We start from the raw sequence: 24,824 nt of genomic DNA, 5'->3' as shown, positions 1-24,824 counted from the left end.
AGAGGAATAGATAGGGTGGATTCTCAGAGGCTATTTCCCCAGGTTGAAATGGTCACTATGAGAGGACACAGATTTAAGGTGCAGGGAAGCAAGTACAGAGGTGATGTTAGGGGTAAGTTTTTCACTCAGAGGGTGGTGAGTGAATGGAATCGGCTGCCGTCAGTGGTGGTGGAGGCGAACTCGCTGGGGTCTTTTAAAAGACTTCTGGATGAGTACATGGGATTTAATGGGATTGGGGGTTATAGATAGGTCTATGGATTGGTAGGTGTTGATGTGATCGGCGCAACTTGTGGGCCGAAGGGCCTGTTTGTGCTGTAGTGTTCTATGTGCTATGTTTTAAAGGGAAATTATAAATTGTGGTGTTTTTGAAATGGTGTCCAGGTTATATGGTTAACTTTTCAGCAGTGGTCTGCAAAACAGTCGATGACTCTTGCACGACTTTTCAGGTAACCTCAAAGTAAACTTGCAGTCAGTCAATTTCAGAACATAGAATGACTTTGGTACAACTTCAGTTCATTTTTTTGCTTCAGAGTGGGTCTGCAACTTCCAGGGGCTGTTGTCGTCTTTACCCAAGTGATTGATTCTTTCTGTTTTCTCCGAAGCAAAACAGCCTACCAGCAAAATAAAAAAAAGAAAATGCTGGAAAAACTCAGCATGTCTGACAGCATCTGTGGAGAGGGAATGGCGCCAACATTTCAAGTCTGGATGATCCTTCGTCAGAGCTCTATCATCTCTCCACAGAAGCTGTCAGACATTTTGAATGCTGTTTTCCCAAGTGGTGGTCTATACCATGTGACCTCCAAATGAGGGTGTCCCAGACGGGGCATGGACAGAATTGATTTAACTAAAGCTAAGGAACAAAAAAGGTGCAACTACATTGCTAAGTTTAATCTAGGGGACACCAACTTGTGGGAAGCATATAGAGGAACAAATCTGCAAGACAGTAAGGTGCAAAAATATGGACAATAAAAACAGAAAATGCTGGAAGATCTCAATAGAGCTGACAGCATCTGTGGAAAGAGAATAAAATCATAGAACGTTACAGTGCAGTACAGGCCCTTCGGCCCTCGATGTTGCGCCAACCAGTGGAACCAATCTAATGACCCTCTAACCTAAACTATTCCAATGTTAGCCATATGCCTATCCACTGACCATTGAACGCCCTTAAAGTTGGCGAGTCCACAACTGCTGCAGGCAGGGCATTCCACGCCCTTACTACCCTCTGAGTAAAGAACATACCTCTGACATCTGTCCTATAATTACCACCCCTCAATTTAAAGCTATGTTCCCTCATGTTAGCCATCACCATCCAAGGAAAAAGGCGCTCAGTGTCCACCCTATCTAACCCTCTGATCATCTTGTATGCCTCAATTAGGTCACCTCTTAACCACCTTCTCTCTAATGAAAATAACCTCAAGTCCCTCAGCCTTTCCTCATAAGACCTTTCTACCATACCAGGCAACATCCTGGTAAACCTCCTCTGCACCCTTTCCAATGCCTCCACATCCTTCTTATAATGCGGTGACCAGAACTCTACGCAATACTCCAAGTGCGGCTGCACCAGAGTTTTGTACAGTTGCAACATGATCTCACGGCTCCGAAATTCAATCCCTCTACCAATAAAAGCTAACACGCCATACGCCGCCTTAACAACCTGGGTGCCAACTTTCAGGGATCAATGCACATGTACACCAAGATCTCTCTGCTCGTCGACAATACCAAGAGTCCTTCCATTAGCCCTATATTCTGTACTCCTGTTACTCTGACCAAAGTGAATCACCTCTCACTTTTCCGCATTAAACTCCATTTACCACCTCCCAGCCCAGCTCTGCTGCTTATCTATGTCCCTCTGCAAACTGTAACATCCATCCTCACTGCCTACAACTCCTTTGACTTTGGTGTCGTCAGCAAATTTACTAACCCATCCTTCGACACCCTCATCTAGGTCATTTATAAAAATGACAAACAGCAGTGGCCCTAAAACAGATCCCTGAAGTACACCACTTGTAACTGAACTCCAGGTTGAATATTTCCCATCAACCACCACCCTCTGTCTTCTGTCAGCTAGCCAGTTCCTGATCCAAACTGCTAAATCACCCTCAATCCCATGCATCTGCATTTTCAGCAGTAGCTTACCATGGGGAACCTTATCAAATACTTTGCTAAAATCCACATACACCACGTCAACTGCCTTACCCGTATCCACCTCTTTGGTCACCTTTTCAAAAATCTCTAAGGTTTGTGAGGCACGACCTACCCTTCACAAAATTGTGTTGACTATCCCTAATCAATTTATTTCTCTCTCGATGATTATAAATCCTATCCCTTATAATTCTTTCCAAAACTTTGCCCACAACAGAAGTCAGGCTCACCGGTCTATAATTCCCAGGATGGTCTCTACTCCCCTTCTTGAACAAGGAGACAACATTTGGATGACCCTTTGTCAGAGCTAAGGGCAAAGAAAATCAAAAGATTTATTCCAGAGTAGTTATAATGGGAGCTTTAATTATCCAAATATAGACTAGGGTAGTGATAGTGGAAAGGCAGCGAGGGGCAAGTGTTCCCACACCGCATTACTGTGGCACAATGGTTAGCACTGTCACTTAACAGCGCCAGGGACCTGGATTCCTGAATTATCTCAGGAACTGATTGCATCCACAACGTTGCAAGCCTCTGTATAGTTTTAACCTGCAAATAATCAACTTTTCTCTAAACTCATGAAACATAGAAAATAGAACAGGAGGAGGCCATTTGGTCTGCCATCATCCAACTTAATAGACTGATTCTGGCTTCCATTCCAAATTCCTGCTGACCAGAATCTCTCGCTTCCTCCTTGGCTACTGGACCAATCCATGTGCAACAGTGGGAGTCCTGCCAGTAAAGTTGTTAATGAACAGTCATCTTTGAATAAGGCTGAGCCTTGTGTTTTCAAATTTGCCTGGTAGGGCTGAGGCCAGCCAAAGTAATTAGAAGGCAAGTCATTATTCATGTTTGTCAACACAGTTTTTATTGTTGATGATATCATATATATGATGAATTTTGGTAGTTTGGTTGAATTAGGTACCTAGAGTCATTTCTACAACTGAACTCCTATCTTGTCAAGTAGACGTAGAAGGAAGGATTGTCTCAAAACATAAATATCACATTGATCATCATTTGAGAAAAAGAGAGATGCCTCAGCAACCACTGTTGGCATTAGGAAGTACATTGCCATCAGGAAATATTGCCGACTGTTTTAGCATTGAGATGATAGGACTACAATTTTACATAATACATAGTGTTTAAGGGGAATGTTTAAAAATTCAACCTTATTTTACAGGTAGTTGGTTGTTTTGTTTAGAAGAAATGCAATTCAGATCTTTGGAGAGCAGGATAATTACTTATTCTAGCCTTGGAAGTGGTTATGTTAAGTTGATTTAATGGACTTTTGTTTCCTGACGTTCCCCTGAATTTTCTGATTAGTGTGATAGATAGGGTCATGTGACAATGTGGTTTATGTGCAGTCCTGGGTCTGTGGCAGAGAAAAAAACTTATGTAGAAAGCAAGTTGTTTGCAACTGAAGCCTGGTTGAAGTTAGAAGGATTTTGTAGGCTTATAGAACTCAATTTTCTCTCTAAACGTTCCAAGACTGTCTACACTCATTATAGAAAATAATTTTATGATTGCTAACTGTAGGAATGTTTCTTATTTGGAACTGAAAAAGTGAATTTAATTTGAAGTGAAAAAATTAGAAATTAAAGTTGTTTTCATTTCAAATATCCAGTTGTTAATAGTTTTCTTCATTTGTTAGAGTTATATCTAAACTGTGTTACACTCTATCTAAATTTTTTTACTATTAAAAAAACCCTTTGATAGTAGAATAATTCCTGGGATGAAGTAACCTTTCTTTGCATTTATGCCAAAATAGAAAAATTATTGGGGTCTACTTTGGCTTCAAAATACACCGTAGAGTTACTGTCCAAAATCCTAATAGCTGAACTGCCTGATCATCCTGTGGTATATGTAATTGATGTCTCCAGGCAATCAGATTGGACTGAACTGCTTGTGCCTGAAAAGGTGCTTGTCATTGTGGTTTTAGCTGATAGCAATCCAGTGGAAGCACCTCACTGAGGTGTTATGCGGCTTCACAACGATTTGGAAACCCCCTGAAAGACTTGTTTATAATTGACTAAACTCGTGCTAATTATTTAATTATCTTGGCGTGTATAAATTGTGTATTGACATTTGTATAATGTGGAAGGATGTGGTGATACCTTAAGGCTCAATCTGCAGAGTAAGGGTCACATGCCCCAGGGAACCAGTCGGGAGCAGGGTGGGGGGGGTTCACCCTCATAAGTGTGGGTTTCTGTACTCAGAGTCATCTCAGGACTGATTACAGCCACAAGGCTTCAAGCTTCTGTGTATTTTTAATCCATAAATAAATGTTTTCCCTTAACCGGTGGATGAATATCTTTACATTGAACAATGGGCTACTTTCAAAGAAGAGGTAGTTGGATATATTCCCTTGAAAGGGAAAGGTAGAACGAACAAAGCCAGATCCCAGTGGATGACAAAAGAGATGGAAGTTGAGATAAAGAAGAAAAAGTTTGCTTATGCAGAAGAAGAAGTTTGCTTATGCAGAAGAAAAAGTTTGCTTCATAGCGAGGGGGATTGAATGTAAAAGTAGGGAGGTCTTGCTGCAGCTGTATAGGGCACTGGTGAGGCCGCAGCTGGAGTACTGTGTGCAGTTTTGGGCGCCGCACTCACGCAAGGATATTTTGGCCTTGGAGTGCAGAGGAGGTTTACTAGGCTGATTCTGGAGTTGAGGGGATTGAACTATGAGGAGAGGCTGAATAAACTAGGCTTGTACTCATTAGAGTTTAGAAGAATGAGGGGAGATCTCATTGAGGTGTATAAGATGTTGAATGGGATGGATAGGATAGAGGTGGAGAGGCTCTTCCCGCTCAGAAAGGACAGTAGGACTAGAGGGCACAGCCTCAGGATAAAGGGGGGGCGGTTTAGAACGGAGTTGAGGAGGAACTTCTTCACTCAAAGGGTGGTGAATCTCTGGAATTCTCTGCCTGTTGAAGTGGTGGAGGCTGCCTCGCTCAGTATTTTTAAGACGTGGGTTGATAGGCAAGGGGATTAAGGGTTATGGGGAGAGGGTGCGGATGTGGAACTGAGACACGACAGATCAGCCATGATCTTATTGAATGGCGGGGCAGGCTCGAAGGGCTAGATGGCCTACTCCTGCTCCTATTTCTTATGTTCTTATGACAGATGTCAGGGGGTGGCATGGTGACAGTGGTTAGCACTGCTGCCTCGTAGCACCAGGGACCCAAGTTCGATTCTAGCCTCAGGTTACTGTTTGTGTGGAGATTGCACATTCTTCCTGTGTCTGCGTTGGTTTCTTTTGGGTGCTCCAGTTTCTTCCCACACCAAAGATGTGCAGGTTAGGTGGATTGGCTATGCTAATTGACCATTAGTTCAGGGGAGACTAGCTAGGGTAAATGCATGGGGTAATGGGGATAGGGCCTGGGTGGGACTGTGGTCAGTGCAGACTCGATGAGCCAAATGGCCGCCTCCTGCACTGTAGGATTCTATGATTCTAGAAAACACAATTGAGAAGTTGAAAATAGAAAGTTCAGAGAAGGCAAACAAGCTTGAATTCAACATGGAAGAGAAACTAGAGTTCAAGTCACTAATCTCAGAATCATAATGTGCAAAGTCCAAGAACCTCATCAGTCAACATAAATGTTTTATTGAATTTCAAAACTCAGTTTGCAATGTTAGACATAGTTTGTCCACATCATATAATTGATTTGCTAGCCAAGCTTCATTGTAAACAACGGGCTGAGGTCAGATTTGCCAGCACCCTCTTCTCATTTGCCATCCTAGCAGAAATTATTGAGGGACTTGCTGGACATCTTTGATATGCTGATGACATTTTGCTTGCTAACCCAGTGGAGGAGCTACAGGTGTTGGGGGATCATCTGGATTTGGTTAACCAGAATCACTGTCCCAATCATTGTTGACAAAACAAAGGTGATGGTGACGGGTTAAAAAAACCTGCAAGATTTTGATTAACAAAGTTCAGTTTGAGCAAGTTGAGATCTTCTACCGTCTTGGGTCACTCATACATGATGGAATTTTCAGAAAAGGCCTGTGCTGTTTATTTAAATTGATTTGGTAAAGCTGTTTTTAAATCAAAATGGCTTCAATTTCCAAGGGCAAACTATATAGTGGTATGTGAGTCATTGACTGTAATTTAATGAGGTTTGAACATAAGAACATAAGAAATAGGAGCAGGAGTAGGCCATCCAGCCCTTCGAGCCTGCCCCGCCATTCAATAAGATCATGGCTGATCTGTCGTGTCTCAGTTCCACATTCCCGCCCTCTCCCCATAACCCTTAATCCCTTGCTTATCAAAAACCCATCAACCCGCGTCTTAAAAATATTTAGTGAGGCAGCCTCCACCACTTCAACGGACAGAGAATTCCAGAGATTCACCACCCACCGCACCCCCCTTTATCTTGAGGCTGTGCCCCCTAGTCCTACTGTCCTTTCTGAGCGGGAAGAGCCTCTCCACCTCTATCCTATCCATCCCATTCATCATTTTATACGTCTCAATGAGCTCTCCCCTCATTCTTCTAAACTCTAACGAGTACAAGCCTAGTTTATTCAGCCTCTCCTCATAGCTCAACCCCCTCAACTCCGGTATCAGCCTAGTAAACCTCCTCTGCACTCCCTCCAAGGCCAAAATATCCTTGCGTAAGTACGGCGCCCAAAACTGCACACAGTACTCCAGCTGCGGCCTCACCAATGCCCTATACAGCCGCAGCAAGACCTCCCTACTTTTATATTCAATCCCCCTCGCTATGAAGGCCAGCATCCCATTCGCCTTCCTGACCACCTGCTGCACCTGCAGGCTGGGTTTTTGCGACTCATGGACAAGGACCCCGAGGTCCCTCTGCACCGTCAGTAGACTGTATCCATTTTATAAACAAGCTATGGAGTTCATAATGATTTTATTGTGTTTGAGTCCATTTTTCTTTTGCAAACACTTGTGGCACTACCCATGTGTTGTATAATTGCAATTAAAATATTCCATTGAAAGATTTATTAATATGAAAAGTACCAAGTAACAAAGCAATTGAAATAATTTAACTTTGTCTCATTTATAGGTTGCTAATTTTAGAATTGCAGCCTCATTCCACTCTTCCTAGCAGTACTTGACCATTGTCTGTTGTGTGCAAGTAACATTTGTAAAATTTTAATACATTTTTGTAATTTGGCATCATATTTGAACATATTTTTAGTAAGTAATTTGTTTCTGATCATTTCCATCCCCTTAGTCCTGTATCTTTATTGTTGAAGGTTGCCATTCTCCTTGCAATACAACAATTGAGCATCTAATTGAAAGCACCCATTACACTTTTGTCTCTACCTACCTCGCCCACCCCTTGCCCCTTCTTCTCCCAGCCTGTTGATGTTCAAATCTTGGCTTATTGCTTTTCCTTCAGTGCCACTTGCAAGGAGCTGAGCAATTTGAGGAATTTAAACCTGCACTGTCCTCATTTATGGCATTTGAAGTGGATGCAGCATTTAGTGGCAACATGCTGACTTGAATGGGGAAGAGTGAGGATATTGGTCAATGAGTCAGAGTGTGAAACTGAACTGAACCAGCCAGGGTGGAGTGCTAACATTGTCATATATTTATTCAAAATTAGTCATTCAGACAACAGTTCCAGCTATGATTAGATTAATGCATTTTTCTTCAATTTTGTTGCTTGCTGTTGAATTGACTGGTGCATTTTTATTGGCAAAGTTAAAAGAAAAAAGGATTAAAGCAGGAAAAGGAAATGTTGTCTAATTTTAGCACATGTTCTGGGTAAACATGGAAATATATGCTTTGCAGCTTGACCATTGACCTCAAAAATTCACTTAATTTCTTAGTAAAACAAGTTCCACTCTGACCTCCGAGAACTTAGTTGAGTGAGGCTGGGTAGTGTTAATCATGTACTTCCTGTCCAGATATTTCAACAGAAAAAGGAAGAACTTGTGCCAATTATAGCTTTTGTTTATTTTCTTTCACGGGAAGTAGGCATCGCTGGCAAGCCCAGCATTCCCAGTTGCCCTTGAACTGAGCAGTCTCTGCAGGGGGCATTTAAAAGTCAACCACATTACTGTGGGTCTGGAGTTATATGTCGGCCAAACCAGGTACAGATGGCAGATTTTCTTCCTTAAAGGAGATTAGTGAACTGGATGATACTTTACAACAATTGATGATTTTTTGGTCACGTTCACTGAAACAGCTTACATTACAGATTTATTAATTGAATTTAAACCCTACCATCTCCTTGGTGGGAGTTGAATGCACATTACTTGAGCATTTGCCTGTTTCTTTGGATTACTAGTCCAGTGACATCACCACAATGCTGCCATTACCAGTACTTTACAGTGTAGTTGTTGCAGTGTTTAAATGTTTAAAAGTCTGGCACAAAACTATTGAAACAATATGAGTGGAGAGTCTACAGAAGGATCTAGATAGGCTGGGCGAATGGGCCAGGAACTGGCAAATGGAATTTAATGTTGGCAAGTGTGAGGTGGTCCACTTTGGTAGGAATAATGGTAGGAAGGATTATTACTTACGTGGCGAAAAACTGCAGCAGGCAACGGTGCAGAGGGACCTCGGGGTCCTTGTGCATGAATCGCAAAAACCCAGCTTGCAGGTGCAGCAGGTGGTCAGGAAGGCAAATGGGATGCTGGCCTTCATAGCGAGGGGGATTGAATATAAAAGTAGGGAGGTCTTGCTGCGTCTGTATAGGGCATTGGTGAGGCCGCAGCTGGAGTACTGTGTGCAGTTTTGGGCGCCGTACTTACGCAAGGATATTTTGGCCTTGGAGGGAGTGCAGAGGAGGTTTACTAGGCTGATGCCGGAGTTGAGGGGGTTGAGCTATGAGGAGAGGCTGAATAAACTAGGCTTGTACTCGTTAGAGTTTAGAAGAATGAGGGGAGATCTCATTGAGACGTATAAAATGATGAATGGGATTGATAGGATAGAGGTGGAGAGACTCTTCCCGCTCAGAAAGGACAATAGGACTAGGGGGCACAGCCTCAAGATAAAGGGGGGGCGGTTTAGAACAGAGTTGAGGAAGAACTTCTTCACTCAAAGGGTGGTGAATCTCTGGAATTCTCTGCCCGTTGAAGTGGTGGAGGCTACCTCGCTAAATATTTTTAAGACGCGGGTTGCTGGGTTTTTGATAAGAGAGGAGATTAAGGGTTATGGGGAGAGGGCGGGAATGTGGAACTGAGCCACGACAGATCAGCCATGATCTTATTGAATGGCGGGGCAGGCTCGAAGGGCTAGATGGCCTACTGCTGCTCCTATTTCTTATGTTCTTATGACAGTGGTCCATTTTTGAAATAAAACCGTTATTCACAAGTATGGAAAGGGTTAGGCAGCATGAGACTACTTGGGAAATCAACTTTGGCCGCTAGCACACAAGTTTGAAGCTATCCCTCATTATTGCATTTATGTGCAGTATTTTGACAGTTGTAAACTGGAGTATTATGTGTGCAATACAATATCAATAAATAGTTAATGAAGCCACAGATGTTGATAGAATTTGAAATAGAAGTTTTCCCTGTCTCAGCTGCTATAAAGATTCTGTATGAAATTACTTTTGACGGTTTCAACTTTTACTGCGAGTGTAAGTCCACAGCAGAATAATTCTCACAGCTTGGTGTGTATTTGGCAATCTTTAATTAAGAGCAGAATGTGTGGGAAATTGGAGGATACAAAATGAAGACTGTTATCAAGAGTCACATCACATGAGTGGGTTGATTTGATGAGTCACAAAGTTATAATTGATGCTATTTGTGTGGCATAATTTGTTTCCAAAAAAAAACTAAAATGTTGGAAAGGTTGGTCATAAGAACATAAGAACATTAAGTGCTTCTCTCCTACAATTTTCACTTTATTGTGGAGTATTTATCCTCAATATATCGAAATATATTGATTGCATGCAGAATTAGATGGTTGTGGGATTGAATCCTTGTGTGATTCTCTTTGCATTGTGATTGAGATTTGTCAGTTGCGCCATTGAAGTTAATGCGGGCCATGAACATTGCTTTATAATTAGCACCACCTAACAAAATTCTTTAGCAAATACAACTTGTGGATATAAAAAGTTATATTTTGTGTATGTAGAAGGCAGTTAGCTGTCAGTTGTAACAAATAAGCTATACTTTTCACCATGTGTTTCTATCCCATAGCCATGGTCATCACTGCTCAGGAACTGGAACTCATTAGCCGTCACTCACCCAGGATACATGGCCTTCTTAACCTATGATGAGGTAAAAGCAAGACTCCAGAAATTCATCCACAAACCTGGGAGGTAAGGAAACTAACCACAGCAATATCTTTTTTTATGGTGAAGACGCAAAATAGAAAGAACTAATATGAGGAAGATTGAATTTCATAGCATAACTGAGACAGGAATAAGTTCCAGTTTTCCTTTTGTGTAATTTATGTCTTTTCTAACCAAATTAGAGGTCTTTTCTATTAAATGCATTTCTGTGGTTTATGTGCACTGATGCATGGCAGGACCCTATTTAATGTTCCCTGCATGGTGAATTTTTCATTTGGATATTGTTAGTTGAAAGCAATCAAAAATGTTAGAACTTTTAACTCATCATGGCTGAAAGAAACAATTGAATCTGCCTCTACCACAATGCATTCCACATAATCACTTTGTAAAAATGTTTTTTCTCCTGTTGCTGTTAATTCTTTAGCCAGTCACTTTGGTGCCCTTTGGCTCTTGACCCTTCCACGAAGAGACCATTTTCTTTATCTACTTTGTCCAGATCCCTCATTTTTTAAATACTTCCAGTAAATCATCTCTCAACTTTTAATTCTTGGAGGAGAGCATCATCAGCTTCTTCAACTCATCCTTGTAATGGAAATCTCAAATTCTGGAACCATTCTCATAAATCTTTCCTATATTCTTTCTGAAGCCTCTAGAATAAGGCATTGTACGCCAGTCGAGGCCTACTTAGTGTTTGACAAAGTTTCATAAATTGCTTGCTTGCATCTATTTATAAAGCCTGGGATCTTGTTAACATTTTTGACCACCTTCTCAACACACCTTGCTACTGTCAGTGATTTACATAAGTATCCGAAGCTGTTACTGTTCCTGTGAATCCTTTATTTAGAATTGCATCTGTTCTTTAATAGTGCCTCTCCTCATTTTTCCTACTAAAATGTGTCACTTTCACAATAACTTAATTGCAGTGTTGATGTAAGATTACTTGCAACACTAAGCTTTAAACTCTGCAATAAATTTCACCTCTCATCTGACTACCAATTCCACCAAACTTTCTCTTTCCTCTTAAAGTCTAACACCTATCTTCCTCACAGTTAACAAAGCTTCCAATTTTTGTACAATCTGCAAAATTTATAATTGTCATTTATTACCAAATCTAGATCATGTATCTACTTCAAGAAAAGTGGTGGTCGTGGTACTGATGAAAAGGAAACCCCACTGTCTATCATCCTGCCTTCTGAAAAATATTCATTCACACTACTGTTTCCTGTTGTTCTCGAAACATAGAAAATCTACAGCTCTCCAGCCCACAAAGTTGTGTCGAACATGTCCCTACCTTAGAGATTACTATGCTTACCTACAACCCTCTATCTTACTAAAGTTCCATGTTCTTATCTAAAAGTCTCTTAAAAGACCATACCAAGTTTAGATTCATGTTGCTACTTTCCCTTTGATTTTAGTAGCTTCAATTTTGCTGGCAGGTCTAAGATGTAGCTTTTGATGAAATGCCTTTTGAAAGTTCATAAACACTACATCAAGGACATTACCCTTCTTAACCTCCTGTGCCACCTCATAAAAACTCAATTGAGTTAGTCAAACATCGCTTGTTTTGAATAAATCCATGCTGGCTTTCTTTAATTAGTTCACAGTTTTCTAAATCATTGTTACTTTTGTTATGGTTTATCGTTTCTAAACGTTTTCTCATCACTGAGGTTAAACTAGCTTTCCTCACTTACCAAACCAGCATGTACCATCTACAAAGTGTACTGCAACAACTCACCATCGGTTTTCACAAAACTGCAATCTTTACTGCCTGAAGGACAAGGCTGCAGGCACATGGGAAAATCACCACCTCCAAGCTCCCCTCCAAGTCGCACATCAGTCCTAATTTGCAAATATACTCCAGCTGTAACAGCATCTTCACCACATGGGCTGTAGCAATTCAAAAGATGGCGTCACCACTTCTCAAAGGCATTTAGGCTTGGGCTATAAGTTTGGCCTTGCCAGGCATGAATCTTAGGACATAGAACATTACAGTGCAGTACAGGCCCTTCAGCCCTCGATGTTGTGCCGACCAGTGGAACCAATCTAATGACCCTCTAACCTAAACTATTCCAATGTTATCCATATGCCTATCCACAGACCATTTGAACGCCCTTAAAGTTGGCGAGTCCACAACTGCTGCAGGCAGGGCATTCCACGACCTTACTACCCTCTGAGTAAAAAACCTACCTCTGACAGCCATCCTATAATTACCACCCCTTAATTTAAAGCTACGTCCCCTTGTGTTAGCCATCACCATCCGAGGTAAAAGGCTCTCGCTGTCCACCCTATCCAATCCTTTGATCATCTTGTATGCCTCAATCAGGTCACCTCGTAACCTTCTCTCCAATGAAAATAACCTCAAGTCCCTCAGCCTTTCCTCATAAGACCTTCCCACCATACCAGGCAACATCCTGGTAAACCTCCTCTGCACCCTTTCCAATGCCTCCTCATCCTTCTTACAATGCGGCGACCAGAACTGTACATAATACTCCAAGTGCGGCTGCACCAGAGTTTTGTACAGTTGTAACATGACCTCACGGCTCTGAAATTCAATCCGTCTACCAATAAAAGCTAACACACCGTACGCCTTCTTAACAACCTTATCAACCTGGGTGCCCACTTTCAGGGAGCTATGCACATGTACCCCGAGATCCCTCTGCTCATCCACACTACTAAGAGTCCTTCCATTAGCCCTATATTCTGTACCCCTGTTATACTTTGGCTGATAGGATTAAGGAGAATCCTAAAGCTTTCTTTAGATATGTTAAGAATAGAAGATTGGTTAGGGCAAGATTAGGGCCAGTCAGAGACAGCAGTGGGAAGTTATGTGTGGAGCCGGAAGAGATTGGAGAGGCACTGAACAAATATTTCTCTTCGGTATTCACGCAGGGAGACGTAAATGTAGTTGTGGAGGACACTGGGTTACAGGGTTGTAAACTGGATAGTATTGAAGTAGATAAGGAGGATGTGCTAGATACTCTTGAGGGTTTGAAAATAGATAAGTCCCCTGGGCCGGACGGGATTTACCCTAGGATTCTCTGGGAGGCAAGAGAGGCGATTGCAGAGCCTCTGACTCTGATCTTCAGGTCGTCGTTGGTCACAGGTATAGTGCCAGAAGACTGGAGGATAGCAAATGTTGTCCCATTGTTTAAGAAGGGGAATAGAGACTTTCCCGGGAATTATAGACCGGTGAGTCTTTCTTCTGTTGTGGGCAAAGTGTTAGAAAAAATTATTAGGGATCGGATTTATAGTTATTTAGAGAGTAATGAATTGATTGGAGATAGTCAGCATGGTTTTGTGAAGGGTAGGTTGTGCCTTACTAACCTTTATTGAGTTTTTTGAAAAAGTGACCAAAGAGGTGGATGGGGGTAAGGCAGTTGATGTAGTATATATGGACTTTAGTAAGGCGTTTGATAAGGTTCACCATGGAAGGCTTCTGCAGAAAATGCAGATGTATGGGATTGAGGGTGATTTAGTTAATTGGATCAGGAATTGGCTAGCTGATAGAAGACAGAGGGTGGTGGTTGATGGAAAGTATTCGTCGTGGAGTTCGGTTATAAGTGGTGTGCCTCAGGGATCTGTTTTGGGGCCACTGCTGTTTGTAATTTTTACAAATGATCTGGATGAGGGTATAGAAGGATGGATTAGTAAATTTGCTGATGACACCAAAGTCGGAGGAGTAGTAGATAGTGAAGAGGGGTGTCATAGTTTACAGAGAGACTTGGACAAGTTGCAGAGCTGGGCCGAGAGGTGGCAAATGGAGTTTAATGCGGAAAAGTGTGAGGTAATTCACTTTTTGGCAGGAATAACAAATGTGTAGAGTATAGGGCTAACGGTAGGACTCTGAATAGTGCTGACGAACAGAGGGATCTAGGTGTATATGTGCATAGATCCCTGAAAGTTGGAAATCAAGTCGATAAGGTTGTTAGGAAGGCATATGGTGTCTTGGCGTTTATTGGTAGGGGGATTGAATTTCGGAGCCGCAACGTCATGTTGCAACTGTACAAAACTCTGGTGTGGCTGCACTTGGAGTATTGTGTACAGTTTTGGTCCCCACATTATAAGAAAGATGTGGAGGCATTGGAGAGGGTGCAGAGAAGGTTTACCAGGATGTTGCCTGGTATGGAGGGAAGGTCCTATGAGGAGAGGCTGAGGGATTTGAGGTTGTTTTCGTTAGAAAGAAGGAAGCTAAGAGGAGACCTTATTGAAACGTACAAGATGATTAGAGGTTTAGATAGGGTGGACAGTGATAGCCTTTTTCCTCGGATGGAGAAAGCTAGCACGAGGGGACATAGCTTTAAATTAAGGGGTGGTAGTTATAGGATGGATGTCAGAGGTAGGTTCTTTACCCAGAGGGTGGTAAGGGTATGGAATGCCCTGCCTGCTGCAGTTGAAGATGCGCCAAGTTTGGTGGCGTTTAAGAGGTCCATGGATAGGTTTATGGATGGAAAGGGAATGGTTTAGGTTAGAGGGTCATTGCTTTTTTCTTAATTGGTCGGCGCAACATCGAGGGCCGAAGGGCCTGTTCTGCGCTGTAACGTTCTATGTTCTTACCAAAGTGAATCACCTCACACTTTTCCGTATTAAACTCCATCTGCCGCCTCTCGGCCCAGCTCTGCTGCTTATCTGTCCCTCTGTAAACTGTAACATCCATCCTCACTGTCTACAACTCCTCCGACTTTGGTGTCGTCAGCAAATTTACTAATCCATCCTTCTACACCCTCATCCAGGTCATTTATAAAAATGACAAACAGCAGTGGCCCTAAAACAGATCCTTGAGTTACACCACTTGTAACTGCACTCCAGGTTGAATATTTCCCATCAACTACCACCCTCTGTCTTCTATCAGCTAGCCAATTCCTGATCCAAGCTGCTAAATCACCCTCAATCCCATGCATCTGCCTTTTTTGCAATAGCCTACCATGGGGAACCTTATCAAACGCTTTACTAAAATCCATATACACCATGTCAACTGCCTTACCCTTATCCACCTCTTTGGTCACCTTTTCAAAAAACTCGATAAGGTTTGTGAGGCACGACCTACCCTTCACAAAACCGTGTTGACTATCCCTAATCAATTTATTTCCCTCTAGAAGATTATAAATCCTATCCCTTATAATTCTTTCCAAAACTTTGCCCACAACAGAAGTAAGGCTCACTGGTCTATAATTCCCAGGATGGTCTCTACTCCCTTACTTGAACAAGGGGACAAGATTTGCTATCCTCCAGTCTTCCGGCACTATACCTGAAGCCAATGACGACATGAAGATCAAAGCCAAAGGCTCTGCAATCTCTTCCCTAGCCTCCCAGAGAATCCTAGGGTAAATCCCATCCAGCCCAGGGGACTTATCTATTTTCACGCTCTCAAGAATTGCCAACACCTCCTCCTTATGTATCTCAATCCCATCTAGTCTACTACCTGGTATCACAGTATTCTCCTCGACTACACTGACTTTTTCCTGTGTGAATACTGTCGAAAAATACTCATTCAGTGCCTCTCCTATCTCTTCAGGCTCCACGCACAACTTCCCACTGCTGTCGCTGACTGGCCCTAATCTTGCCCTAACTAATCTTTTATTCTTAACATACCTGTAGAAAGCTTTAGGATTTTCCTTGATCCTATCCGCCAAAGTCATCTCATGTCCTCTTCTAGCTCTTCTTAACTCTCTCTTTAACTCCTTCCTGGCTATTTCATAACTCTCCAGTGCCCTAACTGAGCCTTCATGTCTCATCTTCACATAAGCCTTCTTCTTCCTCTTCACCAGAGATTCAACTTCCTTAGTACACCACGGTTCCCTCACTCGACCACTTCCTCCATGCCTAACAGGTACATATTTATCAAGGACTCGCAGTAGCTGCTCCTTGAATAAGCTCCACATTTCAGATGTTCCCAGCCCCTGCAATTTCCTACTCCACCCTATGTATCCTAAATCTCGCCTAATAGCCTCATAATTACCTTTCCCCCAGCTATAACTTCTGCCCTTCGGTATATGCCTATCCCTTTCCATCACTAAGGTAAACGTGACCGAATTGTGGTCACTATCACCAAAGTGCTCACCTACCTTCAAGTCTAACCTGGTCTGGTTCATTACCCAGTACCAAATCCAATGTAGCCTCATCTCTTGTTGGCCTATCTACATACTGTGTCACGAAACCTTCCTGCACACATTGGACAAAAACTGACCCCTCTCACGTGCTTGAACTATAGCTTTTCCAATCGATATTTGCAAAGTTAAAGTCTTAAAAAGTAAACTGTGGCTCCTCTGAAGCCAATGTGCCTCATCTAATGAATGGATTACTTGAACAATGAATCGTGTGAAGCAAGTTTGACCATTTTGATTTAAAAGACTCATGCTGTTTTAACAACAATGAGTGCCAGGAATCCAATGGCATTCATGGAATGGAATTGGAATTAAAATTAATTAATGGAATTAAGTTTAATGATGGTTCTATTATTTGCATATGCCAATCTGGTTATGGTGGATATATTCAATGCCAGCATCAATAATTAAACTAACTGCACAATGGAAAGCTAATACTTGGCAATCCATATAAACCAAACTAAAGGGCCTTTGATTTGAGTTTTATTATTGTCACATGCATTAGTATAGGGTGAAAAGTATTGTTTCATGTGTGCTCTACAAAGCGTATTGTACATAGAGAAAGAAAGGAGAAAGTGTAGAATGTAGTGTTAGGATGTAGAAAAAGATCAATGTGATGCGAGGTCGGTCCATTCAAACATCTGATGCCAGCAGGAAAGAAACTGTTCTTGAGTTGGTTGGGATGTGTCCTCAGACTTTTGTATCTTTTTCCCAACAAGAAAAGGTGGAAGAGAGTGTGTCTGAGGTGCGTGGGGCCCTTGATTATGCTGGCTGCTTTTCTGAGGCAGCAGGAAATGTAGACAGATGGATGAGAGGTTGGTTTGCATAATGGACTGAGCTTCAATTACGACCCTTTGTAGTTTCTTGCAGTCTTGGGTAGAGCAGGAACCATTTCAAACTGTGATACAACGAGAAAGAATGCTTTCTGTAGTGTTTCTGTAAAAGTTGGTGAGAGTCATAGCAGACATGTCAAATTTCCTTTGCCTCCTGAGAAAATAGAGGCATTGGTGGGCTATCTTAACTGGAGTATCGGCTTGGGGGGGACCAGGACAGGTTGTTGGTGATCCGGACACCAAGAAACTTGAAGATCTTGACCATTTGCGCTTCGTTCCCATTGATGTAGACAGTAGCATGTCCTCCACTATGCTTCCTGAAGTTGACTACTATCTCATTTATTTTGTTGAATTGAGGGAGAGATTATTGTCATCGCACCAGCTCACCAGATCTCTCTCTCTTTCCTGTACTTTGTCTCATCGTTGTTTGAGATCTGACCCACTATGGTGGTGTCATCAGCAAACTTGAAAATCGATTTTGAGGGTAATATACACAGAGATGTATAGGGCATATCTTGCTGACTTCTTGATCAAAAAGAGCATAGAATGTGTTGAGCTCACTGGGGAGAGGTGCGTTGCGCTGGCAATTTTACGTGCCTTCATCTTGTAGCTTGTAATGTCTTGTAAACCTTGCCGTAATTGGTGGTAGCTTGTGTGGCTAGCCTGGGACTCCAGCTTGGTCCGGTACTGTCTTTTGGCATCTTTAATGGATCTCCATAGATCATATCTGGTTTCCATGTATAGGTCAGGGTCACTTAACTTGAATGCCTCAGACCTGGACTTCAGCAAGCAGTGGATATCCCTGTTCGTCCATGGTTTCCGGTTGGGAAACACACGGATTTGCTTCCTTGGCACATGGTCTTCTACACATTTAACTAATGAAGTCAGTTACTGTAGTGGCATACTTGTTCAGGTTGGTTGCTGAGTTTTTTAAATATTGACCAGTCAGCTGACTCAGAGCAGTCCTGTAGCAGATCATCCAATTCCCTACACCAACACTACACGACTTTCTTCACTTCTACTGTTTGTTTTTGCTTGTAAGCCGAGAGCAGGAGCACAGCCTTGTGATCTGACTTACCAAAGTGTGGGTGGGTGATAGAGCATTAGGCATGTTTGATAGTTGTGTAGCAGTGGTCTAGAATGTTTGGGCCTCTGGTGGAACAGGAGACGTGTTGGTGGCATTTTTGTAGGACACTCTTGAGGATCAGAATTGTGCACTAACTACAAATTGAGTTGGTTAGTTAATAAACAGGACAATATGACTTGATCTTGTTTGCTACAAATCTTCATTGTGAAGCTAGTTATTGAAGTAAAGTCAACACCATGCCAGAACAGCCCAACTACTACTTTTGAATGAAATAGCAGCTTTGAGTTCATGGAAAATCATAGCTTTAATGTTGATTTCTGTTTCATTCACAAAAGGAAGTACCAGGTAGTGCTGTTCTGGTCATGGAATGACAGTGTTGATGTTGCACTTTTGAGATGTTATTGCAGTGATTTGCAGTGGAAATGTGTGGAGTTGTTATAGTAAATGCTTCACACGTTTTGCAGAGTCATAATGTTTGTTTTTACCATGTCATTTTATCAAAAGATGTTTCAAAATGTTGATGGAATGTGTTAATGACGCTCAAGTCCCCACAGGCCACGATTGCAGAATTTACAGTCCCAAATCGATACAAGTTCGTTTTTGGTGCGTTTCATTTAATGCACTGCAGTCGTCTGTACTGATCTATAAATATTCTAAATGAGCCTGATTCTATTCTTACTCTAAAGCACTTTGCTGCTATAAAAATGATCAAAAGTCTATTGGTACATGATACATTGCCTTGTGGCGCCATAATACTGGAAGAACCAGAGTAATGTGGCTGGAGACAAGCTAGAGCACCAGGAGTGAGGAAAAGTAGCTGGAGCCATAGAGAAGAGTGGTGAAAGGAAGTCCCACACTCCAGCTATCTATCTTCACGTACTTGCTGTTGCCTGCGTTTGCTACTTCTCCAATCACAGCATGTTTCTCTCCTATGTTTATTGATAAGTTCACCATCAAGCCGATCAACAACAAACATAGAGAAAACAGACTGTAGTTGGTGGAGAATCTTCAAACGCACTAACGTGTCTTGCCAGCATTTTCAACACATCGCCTCGCGGCAGTGTGGCCTGTGGACCATTGGTTGGACAAGCCTGACTTGAGCCAAATCCAGCAGATCCATGGGAGCACTATCATCTGCAAGTTCCCCTCCAAGGCACGTTAAGATGGACAGCAAATGCTGACTATGTCAAAGATGTTCATATCCCATGAATGTATTTTAAAGATTGAACTTCCAAATCTCATCTATCATACCATTTGTTTTGGTATTTGTGCTCAGATTCATCTCATGTAAGTTCCTCTCTGCATTTTTCTTTCAGCTACATATTCCGATTGAGCTGCACCAGACTTGGTCAGTGGGCAATTGGCTATGTCACTGCAGATGGCAACATTCTCCAAACAATCCCTCACAACAAGCCCCTCTTCCAGGCTCTCATCGATGGATTCCGTGAAGGATTGTAGGTTCACAAATTTTTCTTGGTGCTGTAACGTTAACAAAAATAATTACCTAATCTAAACAACGTGTTAGTTTCACTTTAGATTGTGTTTATCAATAAGCTTTAAAATGTTAAATCACTTCAAATATCTCAATTTAGATATAAATTATGACTTTTGCATTCAACTAATACTCATTCTTATGATATTGAAGAGTAATAGAATATGGCTGATTTTAACTGTACAGGTGTTAATAAATGATGTGATTTAAATATTGCAATTAATTACTAGAAAGAGTTTGAAGGATAATGCATTTATCATTCTTGTGGTTTGCACAAGAATTGAAGTTTCATTAGCGTTTCCTTAGACTAGAGAATCACAGAATCCCTACAGTGCAGAAGGAGATCATTTGGCCCATCGAGTCTGCACCGACCACAATCCCACCCAGGCCCTATCCCTGTAGCCCCTGCTAATCTCCCTGACACTAAGGGGCAATTTAGCATGGCCAATTCATCTAATCCACACATCTTTGGACTGTGGGAGGAAACTGGAGCACCTGGAGACACAGGGAGAACGTGCAAACTCCACACTGACAGTGACCAAACTGGAATTGAACCCGGGTCCCTGGCACTGTGAAGCAGTAGTGCTAACCATTGTGCCACTGTGCTGCCCAAAAGTTGAAAGATTGGACGTTTGGAAGTACCAGTGATGAACACTAATGTTTTTTTAGATTTTACGTTCCAAGATCTGGATATTCTTGGTTTACTTTTCCTCCTGCAAGAGGGGAAATGCTGGATTAATTTTGGCCACAATGAAGCCTGTGATGTTGAGCTAGTATTCAAAGGGCACTGCTTAAGGCAAACATGATAAGTGAGCAATTGTTAACATCAATTATTGGCAAAAACCATCTAGATTCCTGAAGTGAAAGGGAGAAGCACAGCCTATTATGTTTTTATTGGAACAGTCAGTTCAGCCCAACATTGAATGGATGTTTCCCTGTACCATGTAATTGAATTGCCAATTATCTGCAAACTGAGGTGTTGTACAGTTTCTTCAGTTCTCAAAATAGTGGTTTTAAAACATTGCCATGTGGAGAATCCCAGATAAATACTGATATAATTTAGGGCACTACCTCCTCCTCCTCTCTCTCCTTTGAAAGGTAGTGACCAACTTGATGGAAAACCAAGCTATTACAAAAAATATTTCAGTATACAGCAACAAACAGAATCTACTAATCAGTTAACAAATACAAAATTGCGTAACATTGAATTCTTCATATATTCCTTTTGGGAAATGGTTTGTCTGACCCCAACTGGATAGAAACCGAGACTTGCAGATACTGGGTATCCTATAATGGACATCATTGGATCACAGATCCCACCATGAAAGATGTTTTGAACTATGGCCTGTGAGATTTAACTACTTTCCAATCTGAAATTGCAGTAAATGATGTGGCTGTTGAAAAAAATAAGTCCAAAATCTAGCAATCTGTTGTTGCAATTACCTCTTAAAGGATTAAAACACAGAAAGCATTCATAATTTAGTGTTGTTGCAGGGTTGGAGTGTTTTCCTTCTGTAGCTCCACGTAATCTTCTATGGTTTAAACTCCCTGTCATGCTGCTCCCATTATTTGAACTCATGACCATTTATTCCAATAATGAATTTAAACCTAATTTTAGGCTTGAAAGATCACCATTATGTCTGAGACACTAGTATTCACTTGTAACTCTGTCAATGACTGCTAGTAAGCTTTTGAACTGGGGACTGGACAAGTCTGATCCTGTTCCTGTGTATATGTGACAAAACCTAAAGTAATAAAAGGCTATTTGACCCATCGGCCTTGCTCCATCTCAAGTCAATGTCTGTTTTATTTGATTACTGACTTTTCGTCCACACCATCTGTTGAGCCCCAGTTTAAGAAAAATACTTCCTCCTCCAATTAACTCATGGGAATATTTGCTAATAGTGTTACCATGAACTATCATCCAATCTCATAATTGTTAATCCAGTTTGTTTTTTAAGAATGCAATTGACCCCACGTTAATTCCATTCCCTGTATCACATTCAAACCCCTGTGGAGAGGGATAGTATTTTTTCTAACTTTTAATCTCATTAAATCCTTGTGAATTCTATAATTGTTACTACCATCACATCTAGACACAGTGTTACCCTTCAGTCACCTCTTTTTAAGAGAAACGATATTATTGCTTGTGCTGTGGTGTAGTGGTAATGTCACTTATGATTATTAACTCGGATTCTGCTACGTTGCCCTTAAAGGGACAATCATCACCACGTCAACAAATTAGTATTCTAGAGGCTCAGGCTAATGGCCTGGGGACCTAGGTTCAAATATGAAAGCTGGTGAAAATTAAGTTCAATTAATAAATCTATAATATAAAGCTCATCTCAGTAATATGGATCATGAAACTATCGACAGTTATAAAAATCCATCTAAGGAAACCTGCCATCTTTACTTGATCTGGCTTATGTGACTCCAGATTCACAGCAGTATCATTGACTTTTAACTGCCCTCTGAAGTAGCTGAGCAAGCCACTCATTCAAGGGCAATTAGGAATGGGCAACTGGCTGGTTTTGGCAGTGGCACAAAAGGGTAAAATTAATAAATTATTTTACTGAAGCCTGGAATCGTCCTTGTGATTCTCCTTTCAACTCTTTCTAATGCACAAACACTATCTTATTTGAAATGAGGTACCATGATCCTAAATAAGCCTCGCCTTTACTTTGTGTAATGAGAGTAAAACATGATCTGATCTATAGTTGCGTCCTCCATAATAGTTTTTGGTGGCTAAAGTAAACATTTAAGACATGAAAGAATGTTCAACACCAATTCTGCTCATCCTATTTTCCAGTTTGACATTTCACTAAAGAAAGGTAGAAGAAATTGTTCAAAGATTTTCCAAGATTCAAAGTGTCTAACACAACTGTTGTCATGTGAAATGATATTGTATGTGCGATATTCGGGAAAATATATGATCTCCTTGGTTTTACTTTTTCCTAGTTACCTGTTTCCTGATGGACGCAGTCAGAATCCAGATCTGACTGGTTTGTGTGAGCCAACACCACATGACCATATTAAAGTGACACAGGTAGAGTTCTGACTTAGCTGCTTCTGCTCTCTGGGGAACTTAATGCTGCTTTCAACAAAAAGCCATTGATTCTTGCCACATCATTGTTATTTTTAGTTCATCTATAATCTTGTTGAGTTGTCAGTAGGTTCTGTACACCAAGTACATAGTTACCACAAATTCTGTCTATTTTCACTTGTCTTGGCTGATTGCTACACCTGATTCCAGGTGATATTTTCCAGATGTCCCCTATTTTGTTTTATGATGCTATTCTTGACCATCCATGCTTCCCCCTTTCTAGTTGGCTATCATTTCATTCCACAAAGCATTGTTCAGCATCCTGAACATGTGACCACATTTCTATCTGCCAGATTGACTAACTGGGTAGTTGTTTAGAGGACGTGTTGCTTATGTTTCTCATGTTGATGCTTAAGAATATAATCTTTCATAATATTGTCAATCATGTGCTCATTTACTGCTTCAAACCCATTTGCTTCAAAAGTTATGACTTGTTGAAAATCTGAAAGACTTTCTTGGTTTTATTTGCTTTAGTTGTAAGATGGGCTGGAAACTGACAAAAACACTAGACTCATTCAACCACGCGAACTTGATAAACATCAAATATTCAAACATTTTATTTTGCGGAATGACTTCCATGTGCAAACTTAAGGCCTAACCTTCTCTCCATGGAATTTTTGAAGAACAGGAACTGTGGTTAAGAGGAGATGAGAAGGGAAACAGAAACATAGAGAATAGGTGCAGGAATAGGCCATTCGGCCCATCAAGCCAGTACCATCATTCAAAATGATCATGGCTGATCATGCACTTCCAATATCCCAATCCTGCTTTCTCTCCATATCCCTTGATCCCTTTAGCTGCAAGGGCCATGTGCAGCTCCCTCTTGAACATATCTAATGATCTGGCCCCAACAGCTTTCTGAGGTACAGAATTCCAGAGGCTCACACCTCTGAGAGAAGAAGTTCTTCCTCACCTCAGTCCTGAATGGCTTACCCCTTATTCTTAAACTGTGACCCCTAGTTCTGGACTTCCCCAACATTGGGAACTTTCTTCCTGCATCTAGCCTGTGCAGTCCCATCAGGATTTTATATGCTTCTATGAGAGAAGGCAGAGCGAATAGAAAGTAAATTTGAAATCGAATGTTATTTTTGCAGAGGTTAGAGATCCAGTCAAATCCAAATCCTGATACCAGCAGTTTGTTGAAACCCAAGTACTAAAATTATGGTTGTACTGAGTGCACAAGATTTATGGCACTGTATCATTCATTAGGTGTCTCCAGCTACCTGAAATTAATTATGCATTTAATTAAAACATTATTTTCCCAATAGTAGATAAAGTCAGTGTTATATCTTCAAATCAACCCTGCAAACATTACAAAAGGGAAAACGTAAAGAGCACAGGATATCACAAATCTACTTACATTCATTTTGTTTATTTTATCCTTTCATGAAATGAAGGCATCGCTGACAATTAGTCATTTGTTGCCTATCCCTGTTTGCTATTGTGAAGGTGTTGGTAAACTGCCTTTTGAAACCCCAGCAATCCATCCCACAGTACTGTTGGGAAGGGAGTTCCATACAAAGAACAGTACAGCACAGGAACTGGGCCTTTGGGCCTCCAAGCCTACGCTGACCATGATGCCTGCCTAAAATAAAACCATATGCACTCAAGAGTCCATGCAAATCATTCTGATCGTAATTTCTCATCCTATTTCTATTTTCCAGCCACCTGTTTAAGTGTTAATATAATTTCTACCTCAGTCACTTAATATGAATTCCACAATTTATCTGTATAAAATTTCTTCCAAACTAGGTAATGTTGTATCTATGGCCCCTCATTCTAGTCTCTCAATGACAGGAAATTTTTTTTGTTGCTTTTTTAAAAATTTATTCTGTCAGGGTATGTGGATGTTGGTG

The 24,824-nt window shown here is 41.3% G+C and overlaps 1 protein-coding gene across 2 annotated transcripts in view; it reads left to right on the top strand.

The window, feature by feature from the left end:
* cbl (Cbl proto-oncogene) overlaps positions 1-24,824 on the top strand; it is a 226,718-nt gene that overhangs the window by 138,914 nt on the left and 62,980 nt on the right. For both annotated transcript variants that reach the window (XM_080214614.1, XM_080214613.1), the window contains exons 5-7: positions 10,258-10,379; positions 19,690-19,827; positions 22,824-22,911. In XM_080214614.1, the coding sequence (XP_080070740.1) occupies positions 10,258-10,379; positions 19,690-19,827; positions 22,824-22,911 (348 nt within the window). The remainder of the gene's footprint in view (positions 1-10,257; positions 10,380-19,689; positions 19,828-22,823; positions 22,912-24,824) is intronic.

The sequence above is a fragment of the Carcharhinus amblyrhynchos genome, chromosome 29 (genome assembly GCF_965287045.1).
Source record: "Carcharhinus amblyrhynchos chromosome 29, sCarAmb.v2.hapA, whole genome shotgun sequence".
Lineage (NCBI taxonomy): Eukaryota > Metazoa > Chordata > Chondrichthyes > Carcharhiniformes > Carcharhinidae > Carcharhinus > Carcharhinus amblyrhynchos.
Note: the sequence above shows the minus strand (reverse complement) of the source record. Positions and strands in the feature narration are given on the sequence as shown.